Source organism: Wyeomyia smithii, chromosome 3 (genome assembly GCF_029784165.1).
Source record: "Wyeomyia smithii strain HCP4-BCI-WySm-NY-G18 chromosome 3, ASM2978416v1, whole genome shotgun sequence".
Classification (NCBI taxonomy): Eukaryota; Metazoa; Arthropoda; class Insecta; order Diptera; family Culicidae; genus Wyeomyia; species Wyeomyia smithii.
This window is the reverse complement of record NC_073696.1, coordinates 268,435,605-268,460,937: the sequence shown is the minus strand read 5'-3', so window position 1 is coordinate 268,460,937 and position 25,333 is coordinate 268,435,605. Positions and strand designations below refer to the sequence as shown.

Sequence of the window (25,333 nt, the reverse complement as noted above, 5' to 3'; positions counted from 1 at the left end):
TGGGAATTTTGGGAAGAGAAGGGAAGAACTCTCTTATCGTGACAAGACTGCAACGTTATATGTTGGAATTAGCTATTTACGATTTCGACATCCAATACCGCCCATCATCACAAATGGGAAACGCGGACTTATGTTCACGTTTTCCTTTGGAACAACCGGTTCCCAGTTGTCTAGATAATGGATGCGTAAACAATCTCAACTTTTCAAATGAATTCCCAATTGATGTTTCGTTGATTATTGACGAAACGAAAAGAGATGAGTTCCTGCAAACGTTGATAAAATATATTGTTAATGTTAATGTTTTTTCATACCGAGAAGAATTAGAAGTGATTGACGGATGTGTACTTTTTAAGGAAAGAGTTTTTGTTCCGTTGAGCATGCAGTTAGGAATTTCGAAATTATTACACATTAATCACAACGGAATGGTCAAAATGAAGCAGTTAGCGAGGCGCTCTGTATACTGGGTTGGTGTGAGCAAACATATTGAAAATTATGTTAAACAATGCAATGTTTGTGCAAAAATGGAAATATTTCCAAAACCTAAAGAAGTAGGTTTCTGGATACCAACCAGTCGTCCTTTCAGCAGAGTTCACGTTGATTTTTTTTATTTCAACAACAAAACATATTTTTTAATTGTCGACAGCTATTCAAAGTGGCTAGAAGTGGAAATTATGCGTTATGGTACGGACACGGCGAAAGTTTTAAAAAGTTAGCCAAAGTTTTTGCTACATTCGAACTACCCGATGTTTTGGTTAGTTATGGGGGACCTCCATTTAATGCTATAGAATTTAAAACTTTTCTTGAGAGGCAAGGAATTGTAGTCCTCAAAAGCCCACCCTATAACCCAGCAAGTAATGGGCAGGCTGAGCGTCTGGTGCGAGTAGTGAAGGAGGTTTTAAAAAAGTTTTTGCTCGATCCAGATACCAAATCATTAGATATAGATGACCAATTGAACCTTTTTTTAATTAACTATAGGAGTAGTTGCCTGTTACCTGATGAAGAATTTCCTTCTGAAAAGGTGTTCTCATACAGACCAAAAATGTTATTGGATTTAATCAATCCAAAAAAAAGTTATAAAAGATGTTTAGTAGAGAAGCCTAAATCGAGTGCGCCCCAAATTGAAATGAAATGTAGAAGTCCAGACCCGCTCCAAAAGTTAGCGGCAGGGGATAAGGTTTATTATAAAAATTTTAGAAAAAATGATATAGAGCGTTGGATTGAAACTATTTTTATTAAACAAATTTCCAAAAACTTATTTCAGGTGTCTCTGGGACAACAACTGATCACAGCACACAGACATCAGTTGAAACCTATGATGAACCCTAAGCGCGGTGGTTCGTTAGTTATGATGCGATTCCATGAGCAACCAGTAAGGCGGGAATCCGAAGATTTGGAAGCAGCATTCGACGGGTTCAAGGATGAATCGTTTGCAGGATTTCCGGATGTACCACTTGTACCAGAACCGAATAACACATCTAAGAAGTCGAATAGGATTATTCGAAGCCCAATACTGACAAGAAGTTGTACGCGATCGAGACAGCGTGAAACATTAGGCGAATGCTCAAAGGACTTATAAACAAAAGAAAAGAAACAGAGTATATAATATTACTAATTAAAGCATGATAACGTATTCGATGAAATTTACCTACGGCACATAAAGTGCTATCGAAGTGAATATTTAAATATATTATTAAGTTAGTTATAGGTGGTGAAATAAGAATGTCTCCTCTTCAGAAGGAAGGATTGTAATATAACAGTTTTAGATTCTGTTCTCTGAATTGTCAGTTTCAAATATTTCGATAAAACTGTGAACCCTGTATAAAGAGAAAGATCATAGAAAATATGAGCAGAGCTCAGTTGCTTTTCGAGTATCGAGTGAAACTAACGTTGTTGGAGATCAGTCATCCGAAAGCATTTAAATATTAGATAAGTTTGAATCTAATATACATACTTGGTATGGAGTTAAAAGGTAACTTCCTAAGAAGTTGTACCTAGAGAAAGCAAGAGCTCCGCAAGAGCAAAGCAAATGCTCTGAACTCTCTGGTTCAAATTTGCAGAATTGGCAGGTGTCGTTCAACACTACACCGATTCTCTTTAAATGATTAAAGCGGGACAGTGTCCGGTAAGGAGTCCCGTGATTATCCGTAGTTCATTACGATTTAGACTAAGTAACTTTCTGGTGGTTCCGGGGTTCGGATAGATTAACTTTTTAGCTTGTCTACAACCCTGTGCCTGTTGCCATTGGGTTACTATTTCTAGCCTTTTCCAAGTTAGTAGTTCGCTTTTGATAGCGGAAATGGACGTACCCAGAAACGGCTCGGGGCCAATGAACCGCTGAGCTGATCCCTGTCTTGCTAGGTAGTCAGCGTGTTCATTACCCTCGACTCCGCAGTGTCCGGGCACCCGAAGCAGAAAAACTGAATTCTGTCGGGAAAGTTCCCATAGAGTTTCAATGCATTCCCAAACAAGTTTGGAAGCGCATTTGACGGACTTAAGTGCTAGTGGTGCTGCTCGACTGTCCGAGAATATACCGATTTTCGCATGTCTGTAGTTGCGTTTCAGACATATTTTTGCGCAGATATATATGGCATATACCTCTGCTTGAGAAACGGTGGGCCATTTGCCCAGGGAAAATGTTTCCCCGATACCGGGTCCGTATATACCGGATCGAGTAAAATTTTCCTCCTTTGTAACCTTAGAGCGCCAAGCTCTGCTTCCTTTTTCACATTAAGATGTAGAGGCAGTAGGCAGAGCATTGCTTCCATGGCTGCAGTAGGAGTTGTTCGCATAGCGCTGGTAACCGAAAGACATGCAAGTCTTTGAACCTTTTTGAGTTTGGCTTGCGCAGTCACTTCGTTCACCTTAGGCCACCTCACAAGGGCAGCATAGGTGATTCTTGGTTGGGCAATGGTCTTGTAAGACCAGAGTGCCAAGTCTGGTTTCAGTCCCCAGGTCTTACCGAACAGAGTTCTGCAGGCCCAGATCGCCGAGATCGCTTTCTTAGCGACATGATCCAGTTGTGCAGACCAATTCAGTTTCTTATCCAGAATAATTCCGAGGTATTTGACTTCATTGCCGAAGCCCAGTCTGACTCCATTCAGTGTTGGAGGAGTGATGGAGATCTTCCTTCGTCCACTGATTGGGATTAGGACTGTTTTTAAAGGGTTTATGTTTAGATCCTCCTGTAGACACCATAACGTGGTGGCATCCAGAGCCGGTTGCATTCGGCTCGACAGAGTTGCGTCATCTTTACCTCTGACGATGAGGACGATGTCATCAGCAAATCCAATGACCTCCCAGTCAACCACAAATCGTATATCAATGTGTGAAAATTATCGCAAATATATCTCAACGAAGTCGAAATCGTATACCACGCTTATTATCTTGCGCAGAAATTCAGTTTTAATTGTATATCATGGTGGAGTTTAACCCATTTACGATTGTTGGCTTAGAATTGTAAGATAGTGTGAAACAAATCACCTTTAATCGGAAATTATCGTATATCAATACGTATAACAATAAATTGCATACCATTATTCCACTGCACGTATATCGCCTCCAAAATAGTACGCGTAAGTTGTTTTTGTGCATCGAATGCGAGTTTGTATGATATACATGAGTGCGGATATTGGAATCGAAACATTATTATACGCATGAAAATGTTGACTGGGCTCGTATCCAAGCTGTGAAAGCTTATTGAGAAGTGTGTCGACAACTAGTGACCATAACAAGGGCGAGAGGACTCCTCCTTGCGGGCATCCCTTGATCACTGATATTGTTACAGACGAATCTCCTAAGGTTGCTGTGATCACTCTGCTAGAGAGCATTGCGTGTATCCAGCTCCTTGAAGTGTGGTCGATTCCCTTATGAGAGAGAGCCGTATCAATTGATGCAAAGGACGTGTTATCGAAGGCCCCTTCAATATCAAGAAAGGCACATAGCGCCGTCTCCTGATTACTCAGGGACTTTTCAATCAACGTCACTAAGCTGTGAAGAGCAGTTTCCGTTGACTTGCCGCTTTGATAGGCATGTTAGTTCCTATTCAGCGGGGAGTCTTTAAGAAACTCATCATGGATATATTTATCCATTATTTTCTCCACAGCTTGAGAAGTGATGAAGTCAGACTTATGGGTCTGAAAGTCTTAGGTAGGGTTTGATCCTTTCTTCCAACTTTGGGGATAAACACTACCTTCACATTCAGCCAGTTATCCGGAATATGGCCCAGGATAAAGCTGGCTCTGAAGAGGTTGATGAGTTCGGACATGATGACTGCGGCCGATTTTTGTAGAAAGATGGGTAGTATGCCGTCTGGACCTGGAGACTTCATAGGGTCGAGTGAGCTTAGAGCCCAACCTATTGAAGCCTCCGTGAACAGTCGGTGGGCCAGCAGGATGGACTCCCGAGACGCCATATGTCTCGAGTTGTCCCGCCGCGACCCATCACTATTCTGTTCTTCAGTCTCTGTCGATCCGGGAAAGTGGGTGTTCATGTGAACCTCCAACGTTTCCTTGGTAGTGACAGTGAGGCATCCATCCTCTTTTCTTACTTGTCCTAAGCCGTTAGTATGGTCTTAGGACATCGCCTTTTAGAGCCGCGTAGCTTCCGGCAGAGTTTGGATTTTTTCACAGAAAGTAACTCTGGATTTCCGTTTAGCTTTGCGTAGCTCGGCGTTGTACTCAGTGAGGGACACTCTGTAGTCGTCCCAGTTAGATGTGAATTTTGCCCTGTTAAACAACCGCCTAGTTTCCCGACGAAGGTCACTGAGTTGATCATTCCACCAGGGTACGTCACTGTATACTGACCGCTGTGTTAGTGGACAGTTTGCATTAAAAGCATCCATTATGCTGTTTTGTAGATCATTTGTTGCCGAATTCAGGTCAACTGAATTTCGAATGTTGCTGTAACTGAAAGTTCGTGAATCGATCAGGTGTTCCTTAAAGAATACCCAATCTGTATTCTTAGGATTTCTGAACAGGTCTCTTTTCAGAGGGTTAGCCTCTATGTTAAAAACAATGTGTCTGTGATCCGACAAACTAGGTTCATCGGAAACTTGCCAATTTTTAATCCTTTCAGAAATAGAGGCGCTACACAGAGTGAGATCAAGGGCCTCCTGTCTGATAGCGTTGATAAAAGTGGGGTTATTCCCTACATAACATACATTGACATCGTTAGATGTAAGGTATTCAAGTAGGTACTCACCCCTAGTGTTGGTATCCGAACTGCCCCAGATCGTGTGGTGGGCGATGGCATCGTAGCCGATCAGAAACAGCTTGTTGATGGCCTTGCAGTACCGCACGAGCGCAGCAACTTCGGGTGGCGGTATATCACCTTGGTCGCCCGGGAAGTGGGCCGACGCGACAACCATCTCCTGCTTTCCTCTGGTTGTCGGCAAAGTTGCTGATTATCACAATCATTCATGATTCATCATCGTCGCTGCTTACTAGTGACTTGATACTAGAGCTGCAGCCAATCGCATCATCAAGTGCGAATAACAGTGCTTAATGAACTGTTTGGGTGTATTCTATCTTTTACTTCTTCTCCTGCTATTGTATCTCACTGAGTTACCACATTCGGCCACCCGGAAAAAAGTTACTCACCATTAATTCGACTTACAGCTGAAGCGAACGAATCTAACGAAGCGAACGAAGCGTCGGGAAAGACCAATGACGTTTACAAAGAAAAAAAAAAAACACCGTTGATTTTGGTAAGAATAGATTCGTACAAGACCCAAACAAACGTCGCTAGGTGGGCAAGCGAATTCTCTGTTTATCGAATAGGGTGTTCGATACATCTGAGAAGGGATGTATTCTTGACAGAATAAATTTTGCGGAATATAGTTTAAGGAATTAGTTTAGATGTTCGCACGTATTGTTCGAGATGTTTGAAATGGAAAAAATGACATTCTTTCAATGTATGTTTTTATTTTTATGTTTCTTGAAGTCAACTGATTATAGGTTTCTGAAAATTAAAATAATTTAACAAAACTGAAAGCATCGATAAGGCACCTATATTTTATTGCCCCTGTGGCAGCAGCCTTTTCCTTAACAACATCCTTCATCTTTGTTTTTAACGCGCGGCAGTTCATCACTGCTAGACTCTTTTTATTTTTAAAAACTACATCTACGCAGCACTGTTGGTTGAAGAAAGTTAATCGCTTCGGTTCACCAAAACAAAAGGACCTCTGTCTTCCCTATTGATCTGATCGGGTCCGAAGCGAAGATAGTGCGAAGAGAAAAAAACTTCTCATACGTGAGTCACTCAGCATGACACGGGACAATCAACGCGTTCGTTGCATTTATTAGTGCATGCTTTGTTGTCACTGAACTGAGTACTTCTGGTTGCAGACAACGTATTTGAGTGTAATGAAGTGATAATCAGCAACACTACAACTACAATCGTGACGGCAACGACGTCGCGTTGGATAAATTCTGTAATAGGTAAAAATTTTAAATCTCTATTTAGCAGAATTGCAGTACTTGGTTTGGACTGCGTGTCACAGTAGATTAACCTACCGTTAGGATTCGTTGATCCACGGCCCCTGTGAAGAACACCCGAGGCGCCTTTTGCGTGATGGAGATTTGTTTGCACACAGCGAAGACTGCTTACTTTACAGTGAAGTTGCCGTCTTTGTCCGGATCGGAAGATGATCCGGGTATTGGCTGACGGCTGCCAACAGCGGTTTGGCTGGTTGATGGAAGTTGTTCTTCCTCACTGTTCGGCTTCGATTGCAGCAGTCGATTGGCAACAGAAGATCGTCGCGCACACTGTGGCGGTTTTTGACTCCGGGGGTTGCGACTGTTCGGTGGTTGATGCTTCACACTCTTGCGAGTCTTCGGCGGAACCGTCCGAGCAGCCGCGGGGTTGCGTTGTTTGGGTGGTGACAGGGCACTCGCGGGGGAGCATCCTGCACGTACCTTCCCTGACATTGCGACGGAGTCTTTCCTGCCTGTGACGTTCGGCCTGCCGCTTACCTTTCGGATGCGTGCCTTGCCGAAACCGTAGTGCAGTTCATGGTTTCCACTGTCGATGAGTTTAACCGATTCTTCGTCAATATTCAGAACTAGCTCGACCAAGGTCTTTACCAATTTGCGGTTACAGACTCGCCACATTTTGGTAGAGAGATGGTCGTTCTGATTCTGGAGTCCGGAGAGTTCGCACTGTCCGCGAAGTAAACGACATAGCGTCTGGCTTTCGGCAGATCTTTCATGTGGTACCTCCCTTTCCAACCACTGCACTGTGTCGTTACAGGCAAGTTGCAGGAAGCCATTTTTTAGATGGCAACCGTTAAACTTGGGCTTGGTGGTTGGATTTTCCTGGTCAGCAATGTGATCGAGGATGGAGATGGAGGTCCGGACAGCCTGAAGCTGGTCCGTTGTGAGTAGTGAGCTGGATAGCAGAAGAAACCGCAAGGCTTATAGCTCCCGCCATATCCCTAAATGTGACCGCCGGGAGCGGCCTCGGACCCGATGAACCCAAAACAGTGCCGTTCCGCAGTTTTTTAGGCTGTGGACACTTAGAACTGGTGTTTAGGGACACCAAGTCATCCGACCGCTGTCGCTTGACGGCGACTTGGTTTGTTTGAGCAAGCTGCTCTGTAGGAAGGAGGGCCAGCTTCCTGGCTTCTCCGTACGAGAGACCGGAGCGAAAATTTTTGCTCAGTCGCCGCCTTCGCGCGTTTGAAAGTCGCTTGACAAGGGGTGTCGATGATACGGGTTTCCCTTCGTCATCGGGCCTTGTCTCTGGACCGGGAAGTAAGTCCATTTGTCTTTCGTCATTCCCTTGTGGAGAATGTAGAATTAAGGATGAAGCAGTGGGTCCTCCGTCCAGCGTTTCGCTGTCGATAAAATTGAGAGTGACGCGATAAATTAGGATGCACAATTTCTAGTGATAAACTGATTATTATACACAGTATTCATGAATAAAAACTGAAAAAAAGTTGAAAAACACTTTATAGCATTTTCATTGGTTTTGATTGGGAACCTTCGAGGTGAACCAAAAACAAGCATATGCAATTTACCTGTTCTGAAATACCTAAACCTCGCTCAGTTGGATGGTTACCATAGATACCAATTTATTACGTGGTATCTTAGTTTACAATAGGGTAGAGGCACTGGTTTTGGCCATAGCACCAGTTTTGGCCATGATAGAATAAAATTGATAATTGTGAAGAAGTATCTTGAATTACTCCTATTTCGAAGTCTCCTATTGAAACTGCTGATGTTATTCGACGAAAACATTACTCACTGTAGCAAACAAATATGCGTTTTTTACTTTTAATAAAGGAACTTGTTATACTCTCCCAGGTTTATTGTACAGTCTATCGTTTAAGTAATTTGATAGAGCATAATCTTGTGTAAGTTTGTACATTTCAAATTGCAAATTTTGTTACCAGCATCAGGAACAACTTATTACAGAAAATGGATTAAAAAATAGGCATTATGGTATGATTTTTTTCTGCAATATCAAAAATAACAAAAGCTTCCAAAAAACGATCAATGATCCATTTTTTTTTTTTTTTTTTTTTAAGGTGGCGGGAAATCTGCAAACAGACACCTGAGAAGAGAACTCAGGGTGTGGGGATGAGACTAGGGGAGAGATGCTGGGGTAGTTACACTCGCCCAGACACCTACTGATCCCTGTCCCGACCCACTAAAACCCCTCCAGTCTCCAGCCCTGGTCTTCCCGGAACGACGGTTAAGTATTACGTCGGGGAGTGGCTTTTGTGCGTGATGCACCCTCTTTACTCTTATAACCTCCTAGCTAACTACCTGGAGACTGGTAATTAGCTACCACTGGCGTGTTGGTGGTTGACCCGCCACACACGTTGCAGCTCCAGAACAATCTGAAAGGCGGCCGCACAGACCGCGTTCCAGATGTCCGGGGCGTCGCATATCCTCCGGACTAGATTGTCCGGAGTAGTGCCAGGCCCGCTCACAGCCATCATGTTGCTCCTCGCTCTTGCGAAACGGGGGCATACGAAGAAGACATGCTCAGCAGTCTCCTCCTCCTCCACGCACTCGGGACACATGGGGGACACCGCGTGTCCGAACCTGTGCAGATATTGCCTGAAACAACCATAGCCTGACAGGATTTGTGTCAGGTGGAAGTTCACTTCACCATGTCGTCTCCCGACCCAGCCGGATATCTCCGGTATGAGTCGGTGCGTCCATCTGCCCTTTGTGGAGTTGGACCATTCCCGCTGCCAGCGGAGCATCGAGAATGACCTTCTGGTACCTCGTATGCCCCTTGTGTCACGTTGGTCGAAACACTCTCTGTCCTCCTTGATGGCGATGCTGATAGGCATCATGCCGGACAAGACACAGATTGCATCGTATGACACCGTACGATACGCACTCGCAACTCTCAGGCACATGAGCCTGTAGGTACTTTCCAGTTTACCACGGTAACTGTTAGTACCTAGCGCTCTGGACCACACTGGCCCACCATACCTAAGTATGGACGAAACCACGCTGGCAAGAAGTCTTCGCTTGCTGCCATAAACCGCTGAGCTATTGGACATCATACGAGATAGTGCTGCAATAGCCGATGAGGCCCTCTTACAGGCATAGTCGACGTGACTCCCGAACGTGAGCTTGTCGTCCACCATAACCCCCAAGAGCTTCAGGGATCGCTTCGAGGTGATGGTGCAGTCTCCGACTCTGACCACCGCCTGTTGCTCCGATTTACGGTTGTTCACAACCGTGACCTCCGTCTTATGATGCGCGAGCTCCAGTTTCCTGGAGCGCATCCAGTCCTCGACCTTGCGTATACAGTGCGCGGCCGTCAACTCGACCTCCTCGATAGACTCGCCGTAAACCTCCAGCGTTATGTCGTCTGCAAAGCCGACGATCACAACCCCTACAGGGAACTTGAGTTTCAACACTCCGTCATACATGACATTCCACAACACCGGGCCCAGGATAGAACCTTGCGGAACTTCTGCGGTTATTGGGACGCACTTCTGACCCTCCTCCGTGTCGTAAACAAGTACTCGATTCTGGAAATAATTTTCCACAATCTTGTACAGCGACACCGGTACATGGATGCTCCTGAGCGCGAGCGCTATGGAGTCCCAACTGGCACTATTAAACGCATTCTTCACGTCGAGCGTGACGATTGCGCAGTAGCGTATTCCCCTTCTCTTGCGCTGGATTGCTACCTCCGCCGTCTTGATGACGGAAGAGATTGCGTCCAGCGTGGACCTGCCCTTCCGGAAGCCGAACTGGTTACTTGCCAGACCGTGTTCACCCTCCGTGTACCTCACCAGTCTGTTGAGGATGATCCTCTCAAGCACCTTGCCCGCGGTGTCCAGCAGGCAGATAGGCCTATATGCCGATGGGTCCCCTGGCGGTTTCCCAGCCTTCGGCAATAAGACCAGTCTCTGCCGCTTCCACCTGTCCGGAAAGAGACAGTCATCCAGGCACCTCTGCATGACTGCCCTGAACAGCCCTATGATCCATTCTTGGCCACATATCAAAGCAATTCCATAATTCATAATACTGATATATAGGTAGTATATAGGCCATAGGTAAACAAATCCATGGTAACGTATAAACATTGATGCAAAACATGAAAAGTACGAAGTTTTTCGGGCTGTCATGAGATATCGCATGAGACTCGTGAAAACACAAAACTGATTTTGGATAAGAAAGATTGTTTAACTACAGCACCGCTATTTGATATAATAGGGTAACCGCTTCTATATTCATCTCAGTACCTATATTCATCTCATCTCATCACGCCTTTTTGATCAATTTATCGTCAAATTACACCATATTTTCAACGTTAAACTTTCAGCCACTTAAGAGAATCAGAGAGAGAAGTAAATAGATTTACTTTCAAAAATTCGTAGAAATTTGACGGTAAATTGGACAAATGAGAGAAATAAGATGAATATAGGTGCACCAAGCTATTGAGATGAATAATGGAGCGATTACCCGATATCTGTTCCATATAATATATCCGTTCTCTATTTGTTCAGATTATTTACAAAGTTGTAACTTCGGTTGTATCTACCGAAACTAACGCTTCGGACTTTTAACTATAGTTGGTAAATAATACGAATAAGTTTCTATGTGAAAAGAAGCAAAGAGCGGAAACTTATTAATAAAGATAAATGACAGAAGAAAAATTAACATAGATAAATGATGTGATGTCAGTGTTATTAAATATCCTACTCAATTTAAATAAAATTCTAGCTCGAAGTATTTTGCACTGCTTGCTATGTGTGAATGTAATATTTTATTTAGTTTGATTAATAAACATACTGGCCTTTTAGTTAGGTCAATACCGAGAATTTGTTGATAAAATATATCTACATGGTAAAGTCAAATAATAAAATAAATTCGTGTGTTCAACTTTTTCGCGAATTGGCCAAAATAGGAGCCCCGAGTGGCCAATTAAGAAATGCTATGGCCAAAATTAGAGCCTAGAGAAGTTTTTTGGCTGGAAAATATATAAACAAAATAATATAGATTTACTATTTAAACCTCAATGTTAGTGAAAATTATAGGCGAGTTCATCCGATTTCCACGTTGAACGGATTAAATTTCATATTTTTCAAAGAAAGCAGGCCAAATATTTCTCATTAATAACATACTATGGCCAGAACCGGTACTTTTACCCTATTAGTATTTTACCTGGTTAAATCATTAAAGAGGGTAAAAACGAGGTTTTTGCCTTTCTCCTAGAAAGGTATAGCAATCACTGGAAAAACCAAAGGTATAAAAGTGGTCCCAACGGCCGAATGTCATATACCACTCGACCCCCTTCGACGAACTGAGCATTTTCTGTATGTATGTATGTATGTGTGTATGTGTGTGTGTGTGTGTGTGTGTGTGTGTGTGTATGTGCAACTTTTTTTTCTCACTCACTTTTCTCAGAGATGACTAGACCGATTTTCATGAAATTAATTGCAAATGAAAGGTCTAGTTACGCCATAGGTTGCTATTGAATTTCATTGTAATCGAATTTTTAGTTTAGAGGTTATGTATCAAAATGTAAAAATCACGAAACATCAATATCTCAGAAACCACACAACCGATTTTAAGAAAATTGGTTTCAAATGATCGGACTGTCTCCAGAACCCTTAACTTTTGAATTTCGTAATGATTGAACATATGGTTCAAAAGTTATGTAAAGAAAAGTTATCCTGAGGTTGTTTAAACTCACTCATTTTTCTCAGAGATGGCTGAACCGATTTTCACAAAATTAGTGTCAAATGAAAGGTCTAGTTGCCCCATAGGTTGTTATTGAATTTCATTGCAATCGGATTGTAACTTTGTCCGTTGCTCATGAAAATGTGAAATCACATAATGAAAGTAAACATATTGACTTCCTCCTAACGATCACTGGCTAATTAAAAGGTAGAAAAGTGATCCAAATGGCCGAATGTCATATACTACTCGACTCAGACGAATCGAGCATTTTCTGTATATAAGCATGTATAGGTGTATATGTTTGTGTGTACGTGGGTGTGTACGTGTGTATGTGCACCTTTTTTCGCACTCACTATTCTCAGAGATGGTCTGACCGAACAGATTTCAATGAAATTAATTGCAAATGAAAGGTCTAGTTGCTCTATAAGACCCTATTGAATTTTATTGTAATCTGATTTCTAGTTTAGAGGTTATGTATCAAAGTGTAAAAACCACGAAACATCAATATCTCAGAAACCACACATCTGATTTGATTAAAATTAGTTTCAAATGAACGAGATACCTTAAAAACCCTTAACTTTTGAATTTTATGAAGATTGAACATGTGGTTCAGAAGTTATGGAAAGAAATGTGTTCTGGAGACTATTTAATCTCACTCATGTTTCTCAGAGATGGCTAGCCCGATTTTAAATAAAATTAGTGTCATATGAAAGGTCTTGTTGCCCCATAAGACACTAATGATTTTTTTTACAAACGGATTATTACTTTGCCTGTAATGTTTAAAAATGTGAAATCCAGCTATGAAAAGAAACATATTCCAAGACAACTTACTTGGACTCACTCATATTTCTCTGAGATGGTTGACCCGATTTCCACAGAATTAGTATCAAACAAAAGGTCTACCTACCTCATAACACCCTATTGAATTTTGCAGTAATCGGACTGTAACTTCGTCTGTAATGTATCGAAATGTGAAAATCACGAAACTTCATTATCTTAGAAACTACACAACCGATTCGAACAATATTGATATCAGATGAACGGGCTAGTTAAGGGTTAACTGATGAATTATGATTGAACACGTGGTTTCAAAGTTTGGCTGCCCCATACGTTACCTTTTCATTTGATTGTAATCAAACTTAAGCAAGCGTTATGTTTTAATTTGTAAAACAACGAAAGTCTATTATCTCAAGTATTACACGACTTATTTGAACATAACTAGTATCATACAAATGAGTCATCTCTCAAACTTACAAATAACAAACTTCATAACAATTTGATATGCTGTTTAAAAGTTTTAGAAAGAAAAGAAATTCAATGACTATTCAACACTTTACCTGCTTCGATCAATATATATGGCCTCAACATGATTTAAATGTGGTATCGTACTATCTGAACGTTCCCGGCATCGCTCGTGATTAAATTGTTCGAAATTAGGAGTCATTGCTTTTATTTCGCTATTTCTTAAGTACTAACATTACGTCAAATTTCATATTTTATACTTTAATTACAACATCAATATTTTAGAACCCAAAGAGTGGATAAACATTTATTGGATTTAAGCATTCATGTAAATCTATTTTTACAAATAATAAGTTTGAATGAGAGAGAGTCTGACCGCTAGGTGGATTAATTTAGGTTTTGTTATGAACATAACTCATCAGCAGAAAATCGTGGACTAGCAAAACCACCAGCGTTTGAAAGGTCTATTGTTGTACTTTCATATGCTGATTACCGAATCTGTATCTAACTGCCCCTAAGAATACTACAGAGATTTGAAATATGACAAAAAAAAATTTAAAAATAGTCCATTACTCATATTTTCTCAAACAATACGAATATAGTATCTTCCAGAAAATTGTGTATATTGATGCTACTAACAATTTTGTAGAACATTGTGTCAAAATGGACATTTAAACCACTGTGATATTGGTTCAAAATTTCCACTACAACTGCCAAATAATTACCCCATGTTTTCGGGCCCACCCTGTCAGCGGAAACAAACGCCTCCCACCGGCCGACAGACACCGAAATTTGCGATCAAATCTGTTTCAATATATCAGCACACAGCGTGCATGAATTTCTCGCCGAAAAGCCCTCCTATTTCTCGTAGCTTTGCTGTTGCACGTATGCAATTGTCCTCGCTCCGATACGACTCGTGTGGTGTTCCGCTGAAGTCACACACCATGTCCGGATGAGCGGAATTGCAAAGTGAAAATGTCCTTACTGACAGCGGCAATGACTGGCTGAGTGATGCTGCTTTACCCCGAATGTACATTATGTTTCTCCTCTGTCTCTAAACGTGTGCTTGCTGCCGCCAGCCATCAACGCAAATGTTCGTTCACTTGCTCGCTCACTCCCTCGACAAGTTGGGCGTCTCCGTCGCAGCATTCGAACAAGAACCTGAACCATCAACGTCACAGGAAAGAAGATTGATTCGGTTCCACATTGTGATTCCAGCTCGGTAGGACTTTGATGCCCGCATCAAATGCATTTCGGTTTCACCATCATTTCACCACTGCTGACCTAGTAATGTCAGGTGAACCACACGAAGCGCAGGGTAGAGGACAGGATGAGAGGTTAATAAATTTATAATGTGACGTTCGTGACATGCATCAAGTTGAGATGCAGTTCACTCAATGCGATTGAACGAATGGATTCCATAATTAGCGTGAACATATTGACAGCTAGTGAAATTATCGATGTGACACGGTTTGCGGAAAAGTGGGATAACAGCGACTAATCTAGGAAGTGCGCAATATCCTACCTGGCTCGCATGGTAAACAGAGCTCGGCTCAAGGTTATACACGTTTATGGTTCCCTTCATGAAAACAAATTGACTGCGATTTTCTCGGCGAACAAACACCGGACCTTTCCGGGGCACAGTTGATTGCCCAAGCTTCGAAAATGCTGACCGCATTAATATCGCCTGACAGCGCTAAGCAATTGGATACTTCCGGTCGGCCTCACGGCACTCGTTGATTGTTATTCAGTAGTAAAATTTACCGTCCATAGGCACATAACCAACCGTGACCGGAACGCATTTCCAATCTATAAAGTTGTTTGATTTTTTGCAAAGCGTAAAATTTTATGCCCGTATCTACACGGAGGAGCGATTCAGCAAACGACGCAGGAAGAAAGGCACGTGTTTCGTCCATAGTTTGATCAGCACATTGGGTTGACAAGCTTAGTCGCTTGGAAGGCGATTCAATTTTACCGGAGGTTTTGCTTTGAGGGCAGTTAAATACTGAACCGGCGGCCTAGTGGAAGGTTTTTCGGGTCTGAAAAGGAGCCTCTTGCGGAAACATTGCAAAGATAGCAGTTTGTAAGTTTATTATCGGTCATGAGGGCCAGCAAAGCACTCGAAAAAAAAAAATTTAAAAGATTTGAACGTTTCCTAACAAATAGATTTTCTACTATATGATATTGCTTGATAAGCTTCACAATAATTTAGAATTTCACTATAAAATGAGTTGTCTCATACGACTTATTCAACTGTAATATTTGTTAGGTCGGAAATGCGAACCATTTTCGTGGACAGTTATTAGAATCAGTAAATATGCTTTATAAGCTATTCATAATTTATAATTTAAATTATTTACCCACATTACACAAAGGAAGTAAAGCTAATATATTTTAAAAACATATCAACTATTTGTGAAGGCCACCCCGAAAGCATCTAAAACAGAATTAAAACATCAATTTAGTCCTGCACACATCAAACAACAACAATTTCGCTAATGTTTCTGCAACAGAATCATTCCGATTATGCAGTTGTGGCCCCCGTAAATGTACCGAATGATTTTATTCGCAAGCTAAATTTCCAACCAATTCCCATTCGACTGATTATTATTTGATTGCACTGAACATTGGCAGGGATTGGCGCAATAAACATGTTTCTGCTTGTCGCCCGCCGCAATCCCCCGCGCCACAGTGAATGAATGATCATCGTGGGCATAATTAATTCCTTATGTGTCTGATGCGTCGCAGTATCTCTAGCGTATCTAATAATTAAATAAAATTAAGCCATTGTGAAAGTTTGGGGATTGCCGAGAACGGCAAACAGGGTAACAGTAATTACCCTGCCACACCAGCTTGGGCTATGATTAGTCAGTTTTAGTGTTTGAATGCTTTTACAGAGTATAGCCTTTCAGAGGGTTGTGATTTACTTGATTCCGATAAACCCAGTTTATGTGAGAGGGATAAACATTCGACATCCTATTATCCGATTAATCCTTTGTTTAATAAATATCGGACATTATTTAATTCAACGATTCCGCCGGATGGTTTGTGTAGCGCTTTGCTTGCACTGATTACCCTATTCCGGATTGACAATCAACACAAAACTACCTCCCTAACAACCCAATTGTCACGAAAAGCTTTTGAAACAGGATGACTGCTTACTCAGCAACTGCTTGTGGGAAAATTTGCGTCGTGCTGAGCTGTAGAGCTGCGATCCCGCGGAAAAACGAGGATGCTGCGTGCCTAATACCGTTGTCATTCGGAAAGTAACGGAAGATATAAATCCAATAAGGGTTTAACAAAGTGGATATAATCCACGCTGCTTTCCATGGCAGGCTCGCGCGTTCTACATTCCTGCTGCTGGGGCCCTTCGGGGAAAATTTTGCCTCATCTGCATTTCCTTGGTTAGCTCCACTGGATGTTGTCACCATTCAATTTACCACGAAGTAACTCTGGAAACGAAAAAAAAGCGAAAAAGAAACTCTGGTATTTGCATGCTTTAACCGTTCCGGATGATGTTAATAAACGGATTCTTATCAGGTTTTCAAAAAAAAAGGAGGAGGCGGAGACTTGAACTAAAAAGTTCAAAATTTCGCAGTGGTGAAAAGTAACATAGAAGTATTTAAAGTCAAAACGTCAAACAATGAAAAAAGTCAAAAGCGGTAAATAGCTAAACTGTAGAGAGGTATACAGCCCTAGGGTTGTATGAAATGGTGACGTGGGACTAAACACTGTAATTACAGACATTAGATTTGTTTGTTCAATGATTTACGTATTTTAATTCAGAAATATATTTAATTACACTCGCAAGAACTTCATTTACACTCAGTGATGTTGTACCTGTAGTGTTTTATTTTGTGCAAACAACATTTAATAATTACAACAAAGTTAACGTTTGAAAAGGTTCAGTTTTGTTTTTTGCTTCACAAGTTTGTTTCATTTACCAACAATTACATTCACTGTATTGCGAAGCCAGCTAATATTCATAAGTTTTATTTGCAAAGTTCAATATAAAAAAAATTCTAACTATGTTGAAATGTAAAATAGTAGGAGGGTGGTATTCAAGACACGACCGCATGACGTTGACTACCGTATTCTTATTATTATTATTATCATTATTATTATTTATTTATTTCCATCTGACCCGCAGTGGTCTTAATGAAATGTTGATACACTAACAATAACAAACAAAGAACAAAGTGCAACATTAACAAACAGATTTCCAGCAATACAAACTATCTAACAAGCACACGAAACATTTTTAAACTATCTTATGCACTACATGAGTCGTCTTAACCTATTCTTGAAAACGTCTATGGTTACATTGAAGTCAAAATAGTCAAAAAATCTATTGAATACGTCACACATCGCCCTTATAGGTTCGTTCTGGCCGTAGTTAGTACGTTGGTAGTCAAGTCGTAGAAAGTTCCATGATCTCAGGCTTCTCGCAGGCACATAGATGTTAAGTTGAGAGAGAATGGCCGGGGCATCAATTTGTCCAGCGAAAAGTTTTCCCACAAAAACAGCTCTCGATATATTTCTCCTTTTTGCTAAAATGTCCATATCCAGTAAACGGCAGCGATCAATGTATGGAGGAAGCTCACTCGGGTTACTCCATGGTAGAGTACGTAGTGCATAACGGATGAACCGGCTTTGCACTGACTCAATTCTATTTTTCCAAATCTCCGCATTGTTTGTTTGTTTGTTTGTTTGTTTATTGTCCAGTAGCGTAAGATTATACATCTTTTAGAAATTTGCTACCTCCGTTTTCACCATGCGTATGAACTAATCATAAAAAACTTATTCTTAACTTGTTCTTAGCCTACTCAATCTAATAATATGTAAAAACTTTAGATTACACGCTTCCAAAAGTTGATTACACGCTTCCAAAAGTTGATGCAGCCACTCTTGAAATTTGCTTCCGACGAAGAACGCTTTACAGCGGTAGGCAACGAATTCCAGTTTACCACACCTCGAACGAACATCGAACTGGCGTAACAACCCGTGTTGTTGGTTGGGATCACTAGGTTTTGCAACCGACGTCCACGGCTGTGGATAAGCTTACGGAACAGTATAACAGGAGATTCCGTTCGCAAAAGATTCCACAAGAATACACATGATCGATGCGCATAGAAATTCTCCAAGGGACATCCAACGAGGTTTTTTTGCAGGTGACTCACGTGATCGTAGCGACTCAAACCGTAGACGTACCTAACACAACAGTTTAATGCCACACGTAACCGGTCAAAGGAGCCTGCGCTAGGCCGAACATGGAGGACATCACCAACTAAGAAATGCGGTAAGATCAAAGCCTTGAATAGAGTTAGTTTGGTGGCTGTTGGCGCCGAGGAGGTACAGCAGTACAGCGTTCTAAGACTTGCATATATTTTTCCACATTGTTGAGCAATCAGTTCTTCCCACTGCAGGTCACTCTGGAAAATAAATCCTAAGTTGCTGGCACTGTTAGACCATTTGATGGTTTCTCCATTCATTGTCACTTCAGATGTTGGCAAAACAGAGGATCTGCGATGTCGGCTTGTGATTAACAGTGCTTTACTCTTTACTGGGTTCACATGTAGTTCATTTCGTCGAGACCAAGCTGAAACTCTTTCGAGATCTGCATTCATCATCCTGAATAACTCGCGCACACAAGGGCCGGGTCGCCCGATGTAGAGTTGTACGTCATCAGCGTAAATTTGTATAGAGCAGTACTTCAGCACCGTCGGTAGATCGTTGATATGACAGCAAAAAAGAAGAGGGCCAAGAACGGAGCCTTGAGGAACGCCAGATGGCACATCAACACAGCTAGAGAAACGATCACCGCAAAAAACTGTCTGCTTTCGTCCATGCAAGTACGATTCCATCAGGCTTACGGCGGTAGTGGAGAAGTTGAACTGCATATGCAGTTTGTTCAATAATGTGCCATGTGGAATAGTATCAAACGCCTTCGAAAAGTCGAGCAGTAGTAGTATACCAGCACCTTTTTTGTTGATAATGGCACCTAAATCATCGGACACCCGGAGAACTGCGGTTTTGATGCTTTGTCCTTTACGAAATCCAGCTTGGCAGTCGTTCAACAAGCCATTGGCTTCAATGTAGGAAGTTATCTGTTTTTAAAGAATTTTTTCGAGAGCTTTCGACAACGCGCAGAGTATGCTGATTGGGCGCAGATTGTTTATGCTGTTTAAATGGGCCTTTTTCTTTAATGGCAATACTTTCGCGTGCTTCCAGGACTCAGGAAAAGTTGAAGTCTCGATGAACATGTTGAAAAGATGCGTAATGTGTTGCACAACTAACGGTAGGACGATCTTAACAAAGCTAATGGGCAAACCATCCATCCCAACAGCATTTGATTTGATATCGTAGATGGCGTTTACAATTTCCCAGTAGCGCACACGTTGGAAGCAAAAGTTATACGGCGATGCTGGTGCCAAAATGGTTGCTGCTTGTCGGGTACTGTTCGTGAAGTTTTCTGAGAAAGTACGATTTACATCATCTGGATCAAACTCGCAAGGCCGAGACTGCTTGTTTTTTCCAACACCAAGACTTTTAACGCGTCGCCATAGGATTTTTGATGGGATTTTGATATCCAAGAAACGGTTTAGATATTGCTGTTTGGCTTGGTTGACTTTCGTGTTGGCGCGATTTCTCAGCACCTTGTACCGTTGACGCTTATTGTTTTTCAAATCTGGTGGAGCTTGCAACCAGTCCTTGTACGCTAGGTCACGTTCGAGCAGGGATTGATGGACGTTTTCGGTGAACCATGGATTGTACCGACGGTGACTGTTACTGAAACGAAGAGGGATGCAAGAATCATGCACTCTTTTAAGGTGTGCATTGAAAAATTCTATGGAATCATTAGGGTCCTCCATGGCATAAAACTGGTGCCAGGGGATAGACAGAATAGCATCTTCCAAAACGTGTGGGTCAAAATTTACATAGTCTCGGTAAGTATGCAGGTTGGTAGGCGGAATGATGTCAAAATCTACTGATACAAATATCAAGTCATGCTGTGATAACGCTGGAAAACCGACCTGCCCAAACCGTAACACTTTCTCATTACTGTTGGTTAGGAACAGATCTAACTGTGAGCACCCTCCATCGTGGAAAAATGTTGGTTCTTCACTAACGGATGACATGGAAAAAGAGTTGAGCATCGCATCGAAAAGTGTACGTTTAGTATTGGGACGTAGTAAGTCAGTATTGAAGTCGCCCACCAGAAATACATGTTCGTAGCGTACTGCAATGTTAGCCAACTTCTCAGCCAAGAAAGATGAGCAATCATTCTCCGGAGGATTGTAGATGGCCATTAGTAGAACCTTAATGTCACCCACTCGAAACTCTAACGCAAAACACTCAGTTTTGTCCGTGGAACTCTCAGTTAGCATCGTACCAAAAACCTTAGAGCAAGTGAGATGCTTTCGATAGTAGACTGCGATCCCGCCACCGCGCTTATACACTCTATCGTTTCTTATAATGGAGTAACCGGATACATCAATACTGCAATCGTTCGTATTAGAATTAAGCCATGTTTCAGTGAAACAAGCAATTTCAATCTTCGAGTCCAATAAGACGTTTCGAATCTCATCAAGCTTACTACCATTTCGCGCACAAAGGCTTTGAGCATTTCCGTGGCAGATATTCAGCTTTCCTGGGAATAAAGCCGCATTTAGCACTGCTGCCGGAATGTTCATGGAGGTGTGGTTATGAGACGGAGGCATCAAGTGTAAAAGGGGAAACAATTTCTTGAGGGCTGCATTATTACGGGGAAGCAGAAAGCAACTATCTTCGACATAAAACAATCTTCAATTTCAATGATTAAATACAACAAAAATACATATAAACATTACTTCAAAAATAAACGGAGAGTAGTTACTAATCTAAATTTAAAAGTTATCCAGCTCTTCCTCAGTTTGTATGGTAATGGGTCCGCCAACTGTATGGTGTAAACCGATGTCAGCTTACCTGCCTTTTTATGTTGTAGTGCAGCCAACTTCAGTTTTCGTGCATCGATGGAGAGGTTCTCGTTGATATATATTCGACGATCTGAATCAAACCCAACATGACGCAGCTTGAGGTCTCGTTTTCGTAAATACGCGCTGTAGAATTCGTCCCGTGTTGCCTTCATTGCAAATTCGACAACGATGAGCCCGTTGCTGTCTGAACTGCTGCCGGATTTCATGCGCCTGGTTTGCGCCATCAAGGTGGTCGTGTGGTTAATTGCTAGGTGTTTTCCGATTTCTGTGAGCAACGAATGTAGGTTTTCGCCGTTTTTAAAGGGAATGCCGCTTATGATGAGCTCGTATCGATTTTGCAGAGCTCCAATTTTTCGGGATATACCGTCCACTCTCGAATTTAGCGAATCCAATGCCACATCGTGGTGCTGAAATTTTAACGCACATTCATCCTTCACCGATTTTATGTCGTTCTGCAGTTCCGTTTTAACGGAGTCAATTTTGCTGTTCACATCGCTAATTTCGCTCCTCACCGTGTCTATAAGTTGTCTCGTTTCCACAAACTGCTGCATCATCGTCTGAAACATACCTTCTAGCGTGATCGAATTCGAATTTACATCATCTTCCGCCGAAATTATTTCTGGCCAGTTCTGGCCGTCAGTCCGCTGCCGCTTGTTTGTCGATGCAGTGTTTTTATTAGAGCCACCGGCAGGCGGAGTACGTTGAACAACGTTTGCCATCGTGTGTAGCGGAGAAAAACAACGCAGTCAACGGTTGTGTGAGTGATATAGCGAGTCTACTGATGCCAATTGGTACGCACAATAGAACTGACGAATCCACAGTTCACTGCAGCTAGATTTCGATCACAAGTTAACGTCCAGCCGAATAACGAATGCACTAGATAACACGCACGGGATTAATACCGATACTTCAATTCACGATGGGATAGTTAACGGTAGAGAAAAACGGTGAGAACTTTACTTTTGAAGCAATTTAATCCGCGACTATTATTGGCACATACTCGCGCCGCTCGTGTTGCCAGAAGTTTTCGATTTGGGGCACCAAACAACAGCAGATGTTTCTATCACCGACCGCACCAGGGAAAAATATAATGAACGCAGGCAATATGGGTCTGAAAATTCTTTGGCGATTCGAATTATAAACCCTAGGTTCCTATTCGCTTGTGCAATTATGCTCGTGTAGTGATCTCTAAAGGACATTTGAGAATCTAAGAGCACACCAAGATCCTTAACTACAGTGACTCTTTCAAGCGGCTGACCAGAGATTGTGTAACTCCACAGGATTGGTTTTTTTCTACGGGTGAATACTGCTGTAGTTCCTCACAGTCAGCTGTAGATCTTACGACGAGGAAAATCTTCAAATCATCGGCGTAGATTAATTTACATCCTGGCGGAATGACAAAACAAACATCGTTGAAGAACAAGGAAACTAGCAGCGGTCCAAGGTTGCTTCCTTGAGGCACGCCCGACAAATTTACAAAACTGTATGACTCGCTGTTTCCTAGTTTCACAGACAGAGTACGACCAACTAAGTATGATTGAAGCCAGCCGACCAGATTCGATGTTGCACCCAGCCGCTCAACTTTCGCCAACAAGATGTTGTGATCCACGCGATCGAATGCTGCTTTGAGATCCGTGTGAATAGAGTCTACCTGAGCACCATCTTCCAAATGTTTGATGCAATGAGAACAGAACTGTAGCAGATTCGTTGTTGTAGATCTTCCAGGAAAGAAACCATGTTGGTCTACCGAGATGTACGCTTTGCTTTCGCGAAGCAGGACGCCTCCTACTAATACTTCAAAAAGTTTGGACCCAGCGCATAATGAAGTTATCCCGCGATAGTTAGCTGTATTTGTTTATCCCCTTTTTTGAAAACTGGGAACATTGTTGATTTTTCCAGCGCTCTGGAACTACTCCTTGCGCCAGCAACTGGTTAAATATTAATTTTAATGGAGCACAAAGGGCAGTAGCACATTTTTTAAATACACTGGCAGGAATTCCATCTGGACCAGGTATCATAGATGACTTTAATTTCTTTATTGCAAGCATGATATCATCGTCGATGAATCGAACATTGCCTTGATTCATTACATTGTTTGGAACGTTTTGAAGAGCATTTTCTACCTGTACAGCGCTAGCAGGGGATGCGTTGAATGCACTAGAGAAGTGCTTGGCAAACAGGTTGCAGATGCCATCGCGAGTGTTTGCAACTTCTCCTTCCAAAAACATTTGCGAAGGGAGTCCGCTTTCCTTACGTTTGTCATTCACAAAAGCCCAGAAACCTTTGGGGTTTCTTCTGAGGTTTGACTGTACACGTAGGATATGCTGTGAATAAGGGATACGGTTATATGCTCTGTAGTTATTACTGGCCTGGGTGAAGTCTCGCTTTGTCAAGGGATTCCGTTGATGTGTGTATCTGCGAAGTGCTTTTGCTCTCAAACGTTTTAGTTTTTTCAACCGCTGATTAGACCAGGGTGGTTTCGGTCTGGGACGAGGAGCTGGAACGTGAAGACTGAACAGCTGAAGTAAAATAGTTGAGAGTCTTTCTACAGCAAGATTAACATCCATAGCATGATTTAGTGCCGTTTCCCAGTTGATTGCTTGTAACGAATCCATTAGTGCAATAAAATCTGCTTTGACAAAATTAAATTCCCTATCTTCGGGCGTATCATCAAAATCAACTGGTTGCGGAAATGCTTGAGTGACCAATAGAGGAGGGTGATGCGAATCCATTTCTAGTAGAGGCTCACAAGCTTCAACGACAGTGCAATCCGGTGCCGATTCCTCATTGACGAATAAGAGATCTAACGTTCGATTCCTATCGTTAGTGACAGTGCACATCTGTAACATATTCAGCAGCGACATACCGTCCAGAAGAGCAGAAGCAGTTCCAGAAAACGTAGACTCGGAAATGTTTGGAATAGCATAGCCCGAGCTTGTACGTGTCCAGGTAATACCAGGCTGATTGTAGTCTCCAAAGAGCAAATGAGTTGCATGCGGCTGGAGCGAGCACGAAATTTCAAGTGCGTTTTTGTCTATATGTTTTTGCACGGTAATAGAATCATTGGAGTAATCGGGAGAAAGATGTATGACGCCAATGCAAATGCTGCTGCCCCGACAGTTAATATTAACCCAAAGCTGTTCAAGTTCGTCATGAGTACACAAATTGCGCCTGGATGCAAATCGGTTTGATACAGCAATAAGGACACCACCACCTCGCATTTTTCCAGATCTAGCTGCATCACGATCAGTGCGGTATACATTATATTGTGTTCCAAATAGCTGCACTGAGTTTATTTCACTGTTCAGCCATGTCTCGGGCAAAACAATAACATCGTGTTCCGAGTCAAGCGTCGCCAGGAACAGATCCTCTATTTTTGTTCGTAATCCCCTCACGTTCTGGTAGTAAATTTTTATATTACCAATCACAGTAGTCCTAGAAGCGGAAGTTTCGTCAGCGGTGGAAGCGTTCAAACTAAACGGGTACTTGCCGTTTACAGCGGGTTGGAGAACCCCTTCACCACACCCACGCACTGGACCGGGACGGCTGATGATCGCTGGCGGCAGCGGCTCGACAATGGAGGAGGGCTTGGGGGTTTCCATAATGCTAACTTCGTTGCGTCCCAGTATCCGATAGGCAGAAATAGACAAGGCGGATGAAAATAATCTTGATGACATGGTACTGGAAATTTTATCACATGGCACTGTTTCGGTTTCCGTAAATCGCGAATTAAGGGATGAAGCAACACTGCAAATTGGATGAAATTCAGGACACGAAGAAGCTCTAATAAAATCATACTTGCCTAAGCGAGCAAGTTGGATAGCCTCTCCACCAACTCCATTATATTCCATTAAAACAAATAGTAGAGGGAATTGCAACGCTTCTTTTACAAAACTTTGAGGCACAAAAAGATGCCAGTTGCCGATTATTCTCGTTTACTGGTTAGTCCGTCCAGAA

At 42.1% G+C, this 25,333-nt stretch overlaps 3 protein-coding genes across 4 annotated transcripts in view; 1 reads left to right on the top strand and 2 right to left on the bottom strand.

The window, feature by feature from the left end:
- Nucleotides 1–1,870, top strand: part of LOC129729460 (uncharacterized) — a 139,419-nt gene extending 137,549 nt beyond the window's left edge. For both annotated transcript variants that reach the window (XR_008728676.1, XM_055688044.1), the window contains exon 2: nucleotides 1,262–1,870. Coding sequence is in view for 1 of the 2 variants with exons in the window: in XM_055688044.1 (XP_055544019.1) it covers nucleotides 1,262–1,576 (315 nt within the window). In the remaining variant the exon portion in view is untranslated. The remainder of the gene's footprint in view (nucleotides 1–1,261) is intronic.
- Nucleotides 1,871–18,250: 16,380 nt separating this feature from the next.
- Nucleotides 18,251–22,095, bottom strand: LOC129729283 (uncharacterized). The gene is made up of 3 exons (XM_055687794.1): nucleotides 21,366–22,095; nucleotides 19,616–21,153; nucleotides 18,251–19,507 (listed from the first exon to the last, which is right to left on the bottom strand). Exons 1-3 carry the CDS (start codon nucleotides 22,093–22,095, stop codon nucleotides 18,251–18,253), a joined length of 3,525 nt encoding a protein of 1,174 aa, XP_055543769.1.
- A 1,122-nt stretch (nucleotides 22,096–23,217) lies between these two features.
- Nucleotides 23,218–25,053, bottom strand: LOC129729282 (uncharacterized). Its single transcript, XM_055687793.1, has one exon. The coding sequence runs from the start codon at nucleotides 25,051–25,053 to the stop codon at nucleotides 23,218–23,220; it is 1,836 nt and encodes a 611-aa protein (XP_055543768.1).
- Between the last annotated feature and the right edge of the window lie 280 nt (nucleotides 25,054–25,333).

Excerpts from the sequence above, each read along its gene's own strand:
- LOC129729283 (XM_055687794.1), bottom strand. The coding sequence starts at position 22,095 with ATGGCAAACGTTGTTCAACGTACTCCGCCTGCCGGTGGCTCTAATAAA. Across the intron at positions 21,154-21,365 it reads ACTACAACATAAAAAGGCAG|CCCTCAAGAAATTGTTTCCC; the intron begins GTAAGCTGACAT and ends GTAATAATGCAG. Across the intron at positions 19,508-19,615 it reads AGTCCTGGAAGCACGCGAAA|ATAACTTCCTACATTGAAGC; the intron begins GTATTGCCATTA and ends CTTTAAAAACAG.
- LOC129729282 (XM_055687793.1), bottom strand. The coding sequence starts at position 25,053 with ATGTCATCAAGATTATTTTCATCCGCCTTGTCTATTTCTGCCTATCGG.